The 12,442-nt window shown below is 38.1% G+C and overlaps 1 protein-coding gene across 1 annotated transcript in view; it reads left to right on the top strand.

Moving 5' to 3' along the window:
- The first annotated feature begins 1,096 nt into the window (after positions 1 to 1,096).
- The window catches only part of RNF43 (ring finger protein 43), a 62,520-nt gene continuing 51,174 nt past the window's right edge, over positions 1,097 to 12,442 (top strand). The window contains exons 1-2 of the mRNA XM_047758006.1: positions 1,097 to 1,706; positions 2,811 to 3,442. Coding sequence (XP_047613962.1) covers positions 3,194 to 3,442 — 249 coding nt within the window. The 5' untranslated portion in view covers positions 1,097 to 1,706; positions 2,811 to 3,193. The remainder of the gene's footprint in view (positions 1,707 to 2,810; positions 3,443 to 12,442) is intronic.

Genomic DNA, 12,442 nt, shown 5'->3' with positions numbered 1-12,442 from the left:
TCAATTTGTACAGTTCTTTTGTACAAATTAAAAATTATTTTAAATTTTCTCTTATGTGCTTCTTACCACAATTTTAACTGTGCTTTTTTACTGCAATAAGCTCGTGACATCAATCTTAATCGTTTTTAAGTGTAGTGTTAACCACATTCGCATTGTTGTTCATTTGTACAATGTGGAAAGATTATTGGCAGCAGGTCACAAATAAAATGTCTGGCCACAATCACATGTAATTTGGTAAATTTGAAAATTCAGATTTTAAAAGCGTATTTATTACTTTATATATTGGAAACTTTTGCATTATTTCTAATGTTCGTGAATGTGGTAATTAGCCAAAAATTACTTTTCTTTTTGCCTGTAATCTTCTTGTTAATATATTTTACCCCTTTGTATTTATGGCATAGACTTACTTGCAGTCTCATTGAAGGTCCAAGTCTAACCCATAGTATTATTTCACCTCTCAAGGATGTGAGGAGAAAATAACAGATTCCAGACCTCTGACATCACCTAATCTAAAAGCTTGGTACTGGCACAGTTTAGAAAAGAGCTACCGAATTTAAATTTGTAAGGGCTGAAGAAAAGCTATGCATAAAATGGACAGAGTTCTTGCCAGAGTAGCAGACATAAGACAGCAATAAATCAGTAAGAACTATAGCACAAGATCACTTTATTCTGGCTTTGGGCATTTATCCACACTAAAACCCGGAAAGAGCAGAAGTCCCCTTGAACTTATATTTATCAAACCTTGTGTCCATTGTTTTATCTTCTGGGTTTTCTTTCTTTCTTTTTTTTTTTTTTTTTTTCCTTCTCTTTAGTTCCTCATATCGCCAGCTAAGTCTCTTGGGTGCAGAATCTGCTTATGTATCTGTTGGAGGGGCCCTGATTTTCCCGTGGTAGTTTGCTTCCTCAGGGAAAGGTGCTGAGGGTTGAACTGGATGCAGTTTGGCTGTGGCTCAATAGAGGGAGTAGAGGAGCTGAGAGGAAAGCGAGCGCGCAGGAACGTGTCCGGTTAAGTAAGTGTGCGTGCACCGTGCCCCAGCCATCCAGGAGGAGGCGGGGCGGGCTGGGGGTGGCTGCCTCTAGCTGCTCCACCCTCACTTTGTGTCAGCAGGTAGAGAGCGTGATTGCAGTCCCAGGGGAGGGAGTCAGAGCTAGAACACCAATTACAAACCACAGGCTTCCTCCTCTAGGGAGTTGATCCAGAATTGTCTTTCTGGAAGGGAAGCACTCGAATCCTTCCGAACTTTCCAAGTCTATCCATGATACAAAGATATTGCCTTCTCCCTCTGGGATTTTCTGTGTTCCTGGTAGTGAATTTTTGCTGATGTATTTGCTACTTTGCTTCTTTTCTCTTTCAAGATTTGATCATTTTTATATGCTGTTCGGGGAGAAAAAGGACTTTTGTTAGAAAGGAGATTTCAGAAATGGTTTTGGATCCTCCATAAGTGTTTTTAGAGTTCTTGGGGACAGTAGCTCTAACCTTGGAGTAAGTTTCTGCCTTTGACCTGCATGGATTATTTTTTCAGGCTGCGGAATTTCTCGGCAACTACCTGCAGTGTGGGGCACTTGGTTTGGTTGCAGAGTGAGAAGGTGGAAGAATGAGCTGTACTTGGTTAAGCAGTTGAAACCTTATTTTGAGCAGGATCTATAAAAGCATAATTGAATTTGTTTCACCCCCGTGGATTCCAGTGGGCCCGACAGCGCAACAGGTTTGCAGATTTCTTTTGAAATTCTTTTTTTTCCCCCTCCCTCTGCCTCAGCAAAAGAAAAAGCATCTGTATAACAGGTTCATGTTCAGTTGCTTGGCTTTTCAGCACTTATTCTGAAGACTTAATAAGATTTTTTAACTTGACCTCTGAGCACAGTGGGCTTTGTGGTTGAAGTGCATTTATATTTACTTAAGGGTGCACATTTTGAAATATTAGAATAAGATTTTGTTTGTACAAAGACCCAAATTCTCAAGTGTGCCTAGAAATAGCACAGATCTACTCTACTCAGGTTTATTTTTACTTTTTCAGGGTGTTCTACTTAAGCGCCTGTAGACTGATCACCTCCCTACTCCCCTATCTTTTATTCCCCACCCCCTCAAGGAATTTGAAAACGTGTTAGAAATAGCCCTTTGTTTTACTTATGGACCTAGAAAATTACAGATTATAAGATCTGGATAATAAAGTCGTTTGCAAAAGCATCTCATGGGAAATCAAGGTGCTTGGCATTCTCAAGCAGGAGAATAAAAGCTGGAATCCCTAAGAGAGAAAGGAAAATAAAGACAGAAATATGAATTTCAACTGGGAAAAATAATTGGAAAGCTAAGCTGTTCAAATATTCTTCTAATTACGAAAGTTGGAAAAGGTTGTGGTGCTCAGGTTTATCCAGTGAATATATGAAGATGTATAAATTAGCACCTAATTTATAGGCAAATTTAAATAGAACATTTTAAAAAATCATAGTATATTTAAGTTCCTGAAAAGTATTAGAAGTTCAGTGGGCCTGAAACTTTGGCTACACTGAAATACAGTTGAATGTTGAAACTTTTATAAGTACATGTAGTAGCATCTTTGGACATCTCTCAAGGTATGGCCTGAAATATTGTCCCCTCTCCTTTCCCATTTAAAAAAAAAATTCTCCTGTGATCTTTAGTCTTTTACCATTGACAAATTTTACCATTGACAAACCTTTAGTCTTTTACTATTTGACAAAAAACTTAAAAAGACCACTCTTCGTTTTCTGAGCTGGAGTTTTTCACTCTTACCTTTGATGCATGGCCTTAGTCGTTTACTTTGCCTTGTTTTGTTCATTAACATTGGGTTTAGTGGCTCCAGAATTTGATGCATATGGAAGACCAGCACCAACTGATTTGACATAATAAAAATTCAAGATGTGACCATCAACCTCAAGCAAAGTTGGAAATTCCAAAGAGAAGTGGTGATACCTGTACTAAACAGTGAAGATGGGAGAAAATGACATACCTGAAGCAGAAGTAGGCTGAAAATACCTTCTTCCCTGCCAGATCAGGAATGCCACCTGTTCTTGGGAATATGCTTTAGAGAAAGGAAGGGCCAAAACAACAACCCGGCTTTCTGAAACTGAAGCATACATTTCTTTTCCTCTGTTTGTCTGGATCTGAGAACCTGCATTTGGTCTTAGCTAGTGGAAGCAGTATGTCTGGCCGAAGTGCATTGCTGCAGCTGGTAGCATGAGTGGTGGCCACCAGCTACAGCTGGCTGCCCTCTGGCCCTGGCTGCTGATGGCTACCCTGCAGGCAGGCTTTGGACGCCCAGGACTGGTCCTGGCAGCGGTGGAGTCTGAAAGATCAGCCGAGCAGAAAGCTATTATCAGAGTGATCCCCTTGAAAATGGACCCCACAGGAAAACTGAATCTCACTTTGGAAGGTGTGTTTGCTGGTGTTGCTGAAATAACTCCAGCAGAAGGAAAATTAATGCAGGTAAGGATGACTTTATTATTTTTCACTTTCCATCTGTTTGAAATACGCCTTTCTTCTTTTGTCTCCCAAACCAAATTCTCTACAAGGGATTCTGCTGCTTAACTTTCTATTCGTTGCATCTTATTAGGCATTTTACCTTATTGGCCTTCTAAAGCAAATTCTTATTTTATACTTGAGGAGAAACAGAGAAATCCTATATAAGATCATCTGTTTGTTTATCTTTAATTCTGGTATTACATTGCCTTTTTGGTATTACATTGTATTACATCATCAGACCATTCTTTGCAAGTGATATATTCTGGACACTACTTTTTTAGAGAGTAGATGAACTGTATGGGCTTGTGTTTAATTGACTCAAGGATTGTACTTTATATCCTGTTTAGATGTGAAGTGAGCACTAAGGAAGCTGATGTTAATGGTCAGTAGCACTCTGAAATTCTGGAATGCCCTTGGAGCATATTTGATCACCGTGTCACTTTTAAAATTCAGTCGTGCTTGAATGCTACGGCTGGCCTTATACCACGTGTGGCACCCTATTGCTCAGCCCAAAATGGAGAGGACTGGATTACAAAATGGACACAAGGTGTAAACCTGGCTCCCGATCCCTTTGGTCTTGTCTATACATATTTTTATTATTTTCAAAAAACTTTAAATTTAACATCCCTTTTTTTTATGGACGCACAGAAATTGTCAGACACAGTTTCTTCAGCTTTCAGGTTGTGCATTTTGCCTATAACTCGTTCATAGCCTATTCTTTATGTGCTTAATTTATGAACTGACCAAGGCTGTAGCATTTCATAGATCAATTGCTCATTCCCCATGGCGAAGATAGAGCCTGGAGGGCTCTACCTTTTTAATGTGGCATTCTCCTGTCTTATCCCATAAAATTCTTTTGCTTATTGATTAAAATTCACTTTATAAAAGGACACTCCTTGCTGTAGTTCTTGGACACAGGTGAAAATGTTGTCAAATATGATTGATCCTAGCAAGCTCAGATTTTTATTTTGTGACATGAGCAGAACCAAAATGTATGAATTTAAGTTTAAAAATTTTGTCCACTCAGAGAAAAAAAAGGTGAGGAAATTTAGCAAATTATAGAACTCTCTTTTCCAAACACAGATTTTTACGTATATGACCTAGTGGTTCTTCATGGTCACTTCTTCAGCAATATTTTGAAGCTGAGCTAAGTGAAGTGGAAGAAAAATTGGGTGCAAAGGAAGGCTCTGTTATTTCAAAAAATAAACAGGCAAAAAATATATCTGGAAAAAATAGTGTAAGAATTTTTGCATAAGAGTCTATTTACTTAATTTGAACTCGAGGATAGAATTAGGAATATTTCAAAGTTGAAACTATAAATCATTTTGAATATAACAATTGGAAAGGAAACTTCCTTCCTGACCTTGGCTAGTTAATTCCCTGGAGCATGAGGTATGGGCTCCGTTTTAATTTTTGCCCTAAGTGATTTTACTATAGAGCCGTATTTTGGTATCTCCGAGGTCTTTGGGAGCCATACTAAGCTTTGTGCCTTCTTAATGTCCTGTGGCAACATGTTCAATGGGTTAATTATATGCTGCATAAAATCATGCCCTCCTTTAACTTAAATTTGTTGTCTTCTATTGTCATAAAGCTCTACATAAAGTTTTTGTGTATTCGTAAAGGAAAAGGTATAGAAGGTATATAAGAGACACTAGCTGGCATTCGCTTTGCCAGTCTTGTCAGTCTTTATCATATCTTCTCTTATTTTGCTTTTTCTCATTCTATTAAGTGTTGCTTAATCCTTTTTAAAAAATACTGTTAACTTTGAGTCTATCGGTGTACTTTAAGTATTGAGTCTTTACTTTGTGAAGACGGGATCTAATTGTATCTGTTATTTAGCAAGGCCTTCAAGTTTGGATCATTGGCAATTTTCAGCCTTTCTTCACCTTTCCTGTCCATACAGCTTCTTCTAGGTCATTAATAAATTAGTGTGCTAGCCTAGTATTAATCTCTGGAGACTTTCAGTATCGGTCCTGGCTTGTTATCTATTTATCAATGTTTAATCCACAGTAATTCCTAAATCTTCTTAATAATCTCTTAGGAGAGATGTTATTTAAAAGGAAAAAAAAAACTTTTGAATGATATGCATCAATTCTCTTTTATCCACTATTTGATTAACTCTTTCAAAGAAGTCTAGCATGTTAGGGACACATGGTTTGCACTTCTAGAATCCATGCTGTTAGTTCCTTATCAGATTACATTGCAACTCAGGTTTACTCAACTGTGGTTAACCAAGCCTTCCACTCAACTGAAGTTCTGTTTAAATGTCCTAGAGCTTATACATTGCTGCATTTTAGCTTTCCGTACTCAGTGTTACAAACCTAAAGGCAATCCTCTCTGCTGGCTTTGAGGAATTTTGGATAATTCTTTGTATCCTTCTACCTATGAATTATTCTAGCTGCCTGTTAAGTTTGATTATCTTCAAAGATCCGGTCAGGTCTTGGTAAAATTGGGCATGCTATGCATTGGGAAATGTAACGTTAGAGTGATGATTTTAAAAAAATAATAAAAACGTTGCGGTTTCTGGAATTTCCAAGGAAATTTGACATTTCTTTACATTTCTGGAATTTCCAAGGAAAACTAACATTTCTTTACATTTTGCTCACTTATTTGGGGGTATGTACCTTTTCATAAAGACCAACTGGATTTTCTGGATTAACTAGATTTTCATCGATATTGCAATTTCAGTTTCCCTTAGACAAAGAGAGACCTCCTCTGACAGTGTACCCCAGTTTGCTTAATAATAAAGTAGAACGCAGAACCATCTCTAAAATAATTTTGCTTGTTACAACTTCATCTCATGGCCGTGTGTACAAGACCAGGCACTGGTGAATTTTTGTCCCAATTCTTATTCCTCACTCTTTGTGCTTAGGCTTCTCTTTACCAACAGTCATATCCATTTTATAAGATATGTTCAGAGTCTTAAGTTATAATATTCTTTTTAAAGTCAAAATAGACGAGGAAATGTTGCCTTTGCTGTATTCCTGTCATTTCTCATGTCTTCTCTTTTCCATTTCATAACACCCCATCTTAGCCCTGACCAAATTATCTTGCTTTCCTTCCTGTTTTGTCCAAGAGCTGCGTCTTTGCGTTGCCATATCATTTCAAATCCCTGTGCAGGTTTGCCATTGTCTTTATAAAGTGTCTGCTTCTTTGGTTTCCCCTACGTTTGCCAAAGTCCTGCCTCTCCCTCTCCTCTGATTTCCTTCTACTTTAAAAATCTTTGTTTTCCATTTCATTTTTATATTTAGCATAACCTTCCACCACTATTCTGCCTCAGTATTTCCCTAATCAGCCATCAGAAATCCATGTCCAAAAAAATTTTGTAACTGTGAGTCATGATAGATGTTGACTAAGCTTATTGTGATGATCATTTCACAATATGTATATGAATCAAATCATGTTGCACACCTAAAACTAATATACAGTGTTACATGTCAGTTAAATCTCACTTAGAAAAAAAAAGAGAATGTGGGAGACCAAAAAGAAAACAGAAAAACCCTCATGTCAAGGAAACTTTCCTGATCTCCTAGTTACTTGGCAGTGACTAATAAAGAGGACTAAATGATAGTGATTATATATTATTCTTAATATTTTGACTTTTCATTAAAGATATTCTTTTTCTCCTGGTTTATACCATTGAAGATGGAAAATGTGCTGGAGCTTCTGCATTGTCTAATTGTCTGGTTTTCTGGTTTATCTCTTATCAAACGTTTACTTATATTATTTCTAAGTAATATTGTTGCTGCCACTTCTGAAAACGATTACAGTCCTGTTTTCTTCCCCAATTCTTGCTCCTTATTAGTATATGTTGCTTATAGAGGGGACAACTCAAAATTAATTTTCTTTCTTTTCAAAGCAAAAGAGCAAGAGGATCTTAGTGTGGCACAAGAGAGGTCACTGATTTTTTTTTAACTGTCACACTCTTCCTGCTCAGCTGGTTGTCCTGGATTTTCTTAGACTCCAGGTTAAAGTTATGATCAAGATTAGAATGTACTGCCCTGAGGCTTCAGGCCTACAATGGGAGCTGTGGTCATTTAGCATCTGGCCAGTAGCTGTTGCATGTTGCCTCCGCTGGCCCCTTCATTTGCCTATTAGTCAACGTGAAGTTATCCCATCTTTGCATTTTTAATTTATTTGTAGTCAGGGCTTGAAGTGGATTATTTGGGGAGGAAAGGAAAACTTTATACTTAAGGTTTTTGGAAAGCCAGAGAGACAATGTTAAATAGCAAACTATAGTTGATAAACTGACTAAACTGGACTAGAGGGACTTGACTTTTAGCTCTGCCTCTGCCAAAAGTAGTTGGGTGATTTAGGAAAAAATAGGTTTTCACCTTTCTGTAAAACCGAACTTGTGCTGTGTACTTGACATGTATTAGCTCACTGAATCCTCATAATACTTTCATGAGAGAAATACAGTCTTTTTTTTTTTTTTTTATGATTAGGGCAGATGTTTTTAAACCTTTTTTAAATTGAAGAATAATGTATTAAATTATCTAAGTTACAGTTATGCAATATAGTTATTCACAGTTTTTTGAAGGTTACATTCCATTTATAGTTATTATAAAATATTGGCTGCATTCCCTTTGTTGCACACTGCATCCTTGTAGCTTATTTTATTCACAGCAGTTTGTACCTCTTACTCCCCACCTCTGCAGTGCTCCACCCCTTCCCCTTTGGTCATCACTAGTTTGTTCTCTATAACTGTGAGTCTGCTTATTTAGTGTTACATTCACTAGTTTGTTGCAATTTTTTAGATTCCACATACTGTAGGTAAGAAAACTGAGGCTCCAAGCTCTTTGCCAAGGTCATATAGATAGTTGGTGGCATAGCTGGAACTTGAACCCCAGAGCTCATGCTTTTCCAGCTCTAAAAGTCTATATACCTAAGAATGCCTCAGATGAACAAAACACCAGTAACAGGCTTTGTATAAATGAATTTATTTCCAGAATAGAAAGGAATGAAAATGATGAGACTTTTCTCAGAGATTTTAGCCAAAGAATATCTTGCCAACTTCTTCTAATCTCTGAATTTCTTCTATTTCGCTTTTGTGTTTGATTTACAAAGATATTTGCAAATCCAAATGTTTGTTTACTCAGTATCTCTCTTTTAGTGTAACCATTTTCATTACCTTTCTCTTCCTTTTTTTTTTAAACCAGTCTGTGGTAAGTCCTCTAATACAGGAACCTGAAATAATAAACTTTGAAATAGCATGCATCTAACTGTCATTGCTCAAATTAGAGTTCTTTGGAAGCAGAGACATCAAAGATTTTATGATTTTGCTTTTAAAGGCCAGCCTTTAAAAGAAGTACAGATATTTAACTCTTAGTTATTTATGTTAATGGGGGTGCAGAAAATTCAGTTCGTTTATAACTGACTTTGGGATGTAGTTAGGTGGTGTTCCCTCAGATGTGCACACCAGCACAGGTGCTTGCCTCCTACGATTCCAGCTCAGAGCCTCCTTGACTTGGCTTTGTTGTGAGAGGCAGGGCACCCAGATGAAAGAAGGAAGCTGCAGACTATTTTTAATGATAATTTTTTCAAGTTAAGAAGTTATCTCATTTATGTAAAAGCACCCATCAGACAGATGGGTATATATAATAGTTTCATACTTCATGTGGAAATCCGGCAAAAATAGAAATTCAAATTTCTAAATCTCTGTGGTTAATAGGAGGTAATAAATGAGCTGTGCCCTTGGTTATTGCCCCTCATGAGCTATTTCGTGTCCTTCTAGCTGATGTAGGGGTGGGCATTTCCTTGGTTTTTGTGGCAAGCTGGGTGTGTGTGCATGTGTGTGTGTTGTAATTTTCTTTGTCTAAAAATTAGCCATAGTTAGCTTTTTATACAGTTTTAAAGATCTCTCTGGGGCTCATGGTTTTGTTTTTGTCTGTAATGAAAAGCCTTTACATTTTATTCACTGGAAAGTGTTTATTGACCTTATTTGTGCTTTTCTTCCCCGTCTTACTCCCTTCAAATTACGAAGTACAGTAGAGGAAAAAAGGTGTTATAAATGAGAAACATGCTATTATAAATGAGCAACATGCTATTATCAGTTCTGGTCAGGAACCAGAATTGATAGCAGAGTATTGTCAGAAAAGTGTGTGATGATGATGGTCCCTCGAATTTATATCGCGGTTCTGTTCCAAGAAGCGTAAGATGATTCACAGATACTTGCAAACCAACTAAGAACAGGTGATACTTAACTCCATTTTATAGAAAAGGAAACCTAATGGGAGAGAGAAAAGCAAGTTAATTATCTTAGGACAGAATTGCACAATCTGCTTTGCAGGAGATAGGCGAGTAATGCAATTTTTAAGTCATCCAAGGATGTGGATTTCTCAGGGAAATCCTAAAAAGCTAAAATATTGTCAATGACTGAGATAGCCTTTATTTGGACCTATGCTGCTCAGTGTGATAATTCAGTCAAAAGAGCCATTGGGGAAGCAGTTGGCCAACTCTAGGTCTCAAAAAGCCCTGTGAGCTAACATTCTGACCTGCATTCATTGTTCTTTTGAGAATTGTTATTCGAGTACCAGCCAGAGTCTTTACAATGACCTGTAAGGCCCTGGGGGTTCTGGCCTGGCACCCACACCTTCTACCCCCGACCCCTCCACTCTAGTCACTCTGACCTCCTTGTCTTTCAGTTCAACCAAACCTAGTTCTACTTACTAGTTCCCCTTATCCCCCCAGGTCTTTTCTCCTCTTAGTCCCTCAAAGGTCAACCCCAAGTGTCAAATATACCTTCTCAGTGAGGCCTTCCTAGACTGTCTTGTTCTGGGGACTCTTCCTTTGGCCCCAGGGCTCATATTCGCCCCTCAGTTGAATATGGACTCTGTGAAAGTAAGGATTTTTGCCTTAGTTCAGAGCTGTGTTTTGGAGAATAGAGCCTTGATATACTTAGATGGTGCCTTTGACATAGTAGGCACTCAGTAATATTTATTGAATGCATATAAGGAAAATTATGGTGGTGCTGAGTGACGGTGATAGGTTGGAAATGACTCCAAGATGAAACCGAGTTATCACATTTTTAGTATATGGTGAAATCAGTTATTTTAAGGGCTTTGGGTTTGATAGAGCATGCTGGCAGCATAGTGTCTCCCTGGTTGTTATTTTCAAAGTGTAAACCTGGCTTTAACCGATGTGGTTGAGATGCTCCTTTACACAGCAGTTGTTTAGTTTTTAATAGCTAGCCCAATCCCTGCTTTTTAGGAAATTCTGATTTTCCAAGAAAATGAGACCGAAGTCCTTATGTTTTATGCCTACTACTAACTTGTATTTCCTAAAAAAAGGATTATAGATTTCTGTTCTTTCTTACCCCTAAACTATTTTCTACAGTCTTAGGAATTACCCACTCTTAAAAAGAAATCTTTTACGTGATTCTGATTTCATGTCCTTTCATTTTTATATCTTCTATGTAGAATCCTAGTGGTTATCTCACTTTAAAATTCTTGTTGCCAAATTTTTTAAAATTTGTGAAGAACTTTATTGGACTTGTACTGGCATTAGGTCCCTATTCAGTTTTCCATACCTGGGGTAAAATACGGTTTGGGCTAGGAGGACAGAAGGACAAGCTATTCAATTTGTAAAATGTAATCATTAAACTTCAAGCTAGAGAAAACACCTAATCCAGTCATTGCATTCTACAGATGAAGAAACAGACCCGGAGAGATTCGTGGTTTGCCAGTCAAAGAACTGCCACCACTGCCATATCTTACTGGTTGGCATTTTTAGCAAAGCCTTATTTATTTATGTTAAACTTTTCTGGGTCGTTGCAGGAAGATTAAAAAGCAAAGGTTGGCAGAGATGTTCCCCTGAACATTCCATGAAGAAGATATTATGGAGTGCCGTAGGGTCTCTTTCCTCTTTGATCCCTAGTCAACTAAAAGGCATACTTTAAAACAAGTGGACAAACAAAAAAATAACCTTGCCACAACACAGCATTACCTTATGTGGTGCGTATGTCATTTCCTCTGCCATAGACTCCCAGCACCACGTGGCCTTTTGTGCTGGATTGTCTTCTGAAAGCAGCAGAGGCCCTTTGTGAAGCCCAGGCCAAGATCCTTACTGAGATGCTCTCCATGTCTTATAATGTGGGTCTCCGGCTGTGCACCAAGTGCTGTGGCAGGGCCTGTGGAAATACAAAGAAGAGCACCCTCGCCTAGTCCAGCCGAGGAGACACAGCCATGGAAAGCAGTTATGTGCTGAATGCCAAGCAAGAGGTGCAGGCATACATGCATTAGAATGCCAGTTTTCCTTGTCTCATTCAAACCACTGGTAATTATGTCTCCAAGTCCCTGGTGATTGAAGAAAAAAATAAACAAAACCCATACAATTTTAACCCAGGCAACTTCAAGTAGCTTAAAACTAGGGGCAGCGATAACCAAAGGAGTCATATCTACTAATTTTCACTTTTATCAGTTAAGTATAAGTTATTATATTGCCTGTATAAATATTCCTGTATATGTAATAGTCATCAGTAGCATTAGAGGTCCAATAACTAAACACCTCGGCTTTCTTTTCTAATTACAAACTGGCTTTCTAAAACGTACGAGAATTTTTCCTGAGAAATTGCAGTAGTAAAACAAAATTTAGTTTTAAACAGAATTCAGCACATTGGAAGTTAGGTTTGAATTGATAAACTGCACGAGCGCAGTTTTAATTTCTCACAAACAACATAAAGAAATAAATGCTAAGCAGATGTAGAAGGTGAAAAGTATTTAAAAAAAAAAAAAAAAGGAAAAAGGAGTTCTTGCTGTGGCTGTGCAGGTCGAGAACCCGACATAGAATCTGTGAGGATGCAGGTTCGATCCCTGGCCTTGCTCGGTGGGTTGAGGATCCAGCCTTGCTGTGGCTGTGGTGTAGGCCCGCAGCTGCAGCTCTGATTTGACCCCTGGCCTGGGAACCTCCATGTGCCAAGAGTGCAGCCATGTTAAAAAAAAAAGGGGGGTGGGGTGGAGAAAAGAA

This window comes from Phacochoerus africanus, chromosome 14 (genome assembly GCF_016906955.1).
Source record: "Phacochoerus africanus isolate WHEZ1 chromosome 14, ROS_Pafr_v1, whole genome shotgun sequence".
In the NCBI taxonomy this organism is placed as follows: Eukaryota; Metazoa; Chordata; class Mammalia; order Artiodactyla; family Suidae; genus Phacochoerus; species Phacochoerus africanus.
This window is presented reverse-complemented; position numbering and strand designations above follow the sequence as displayed.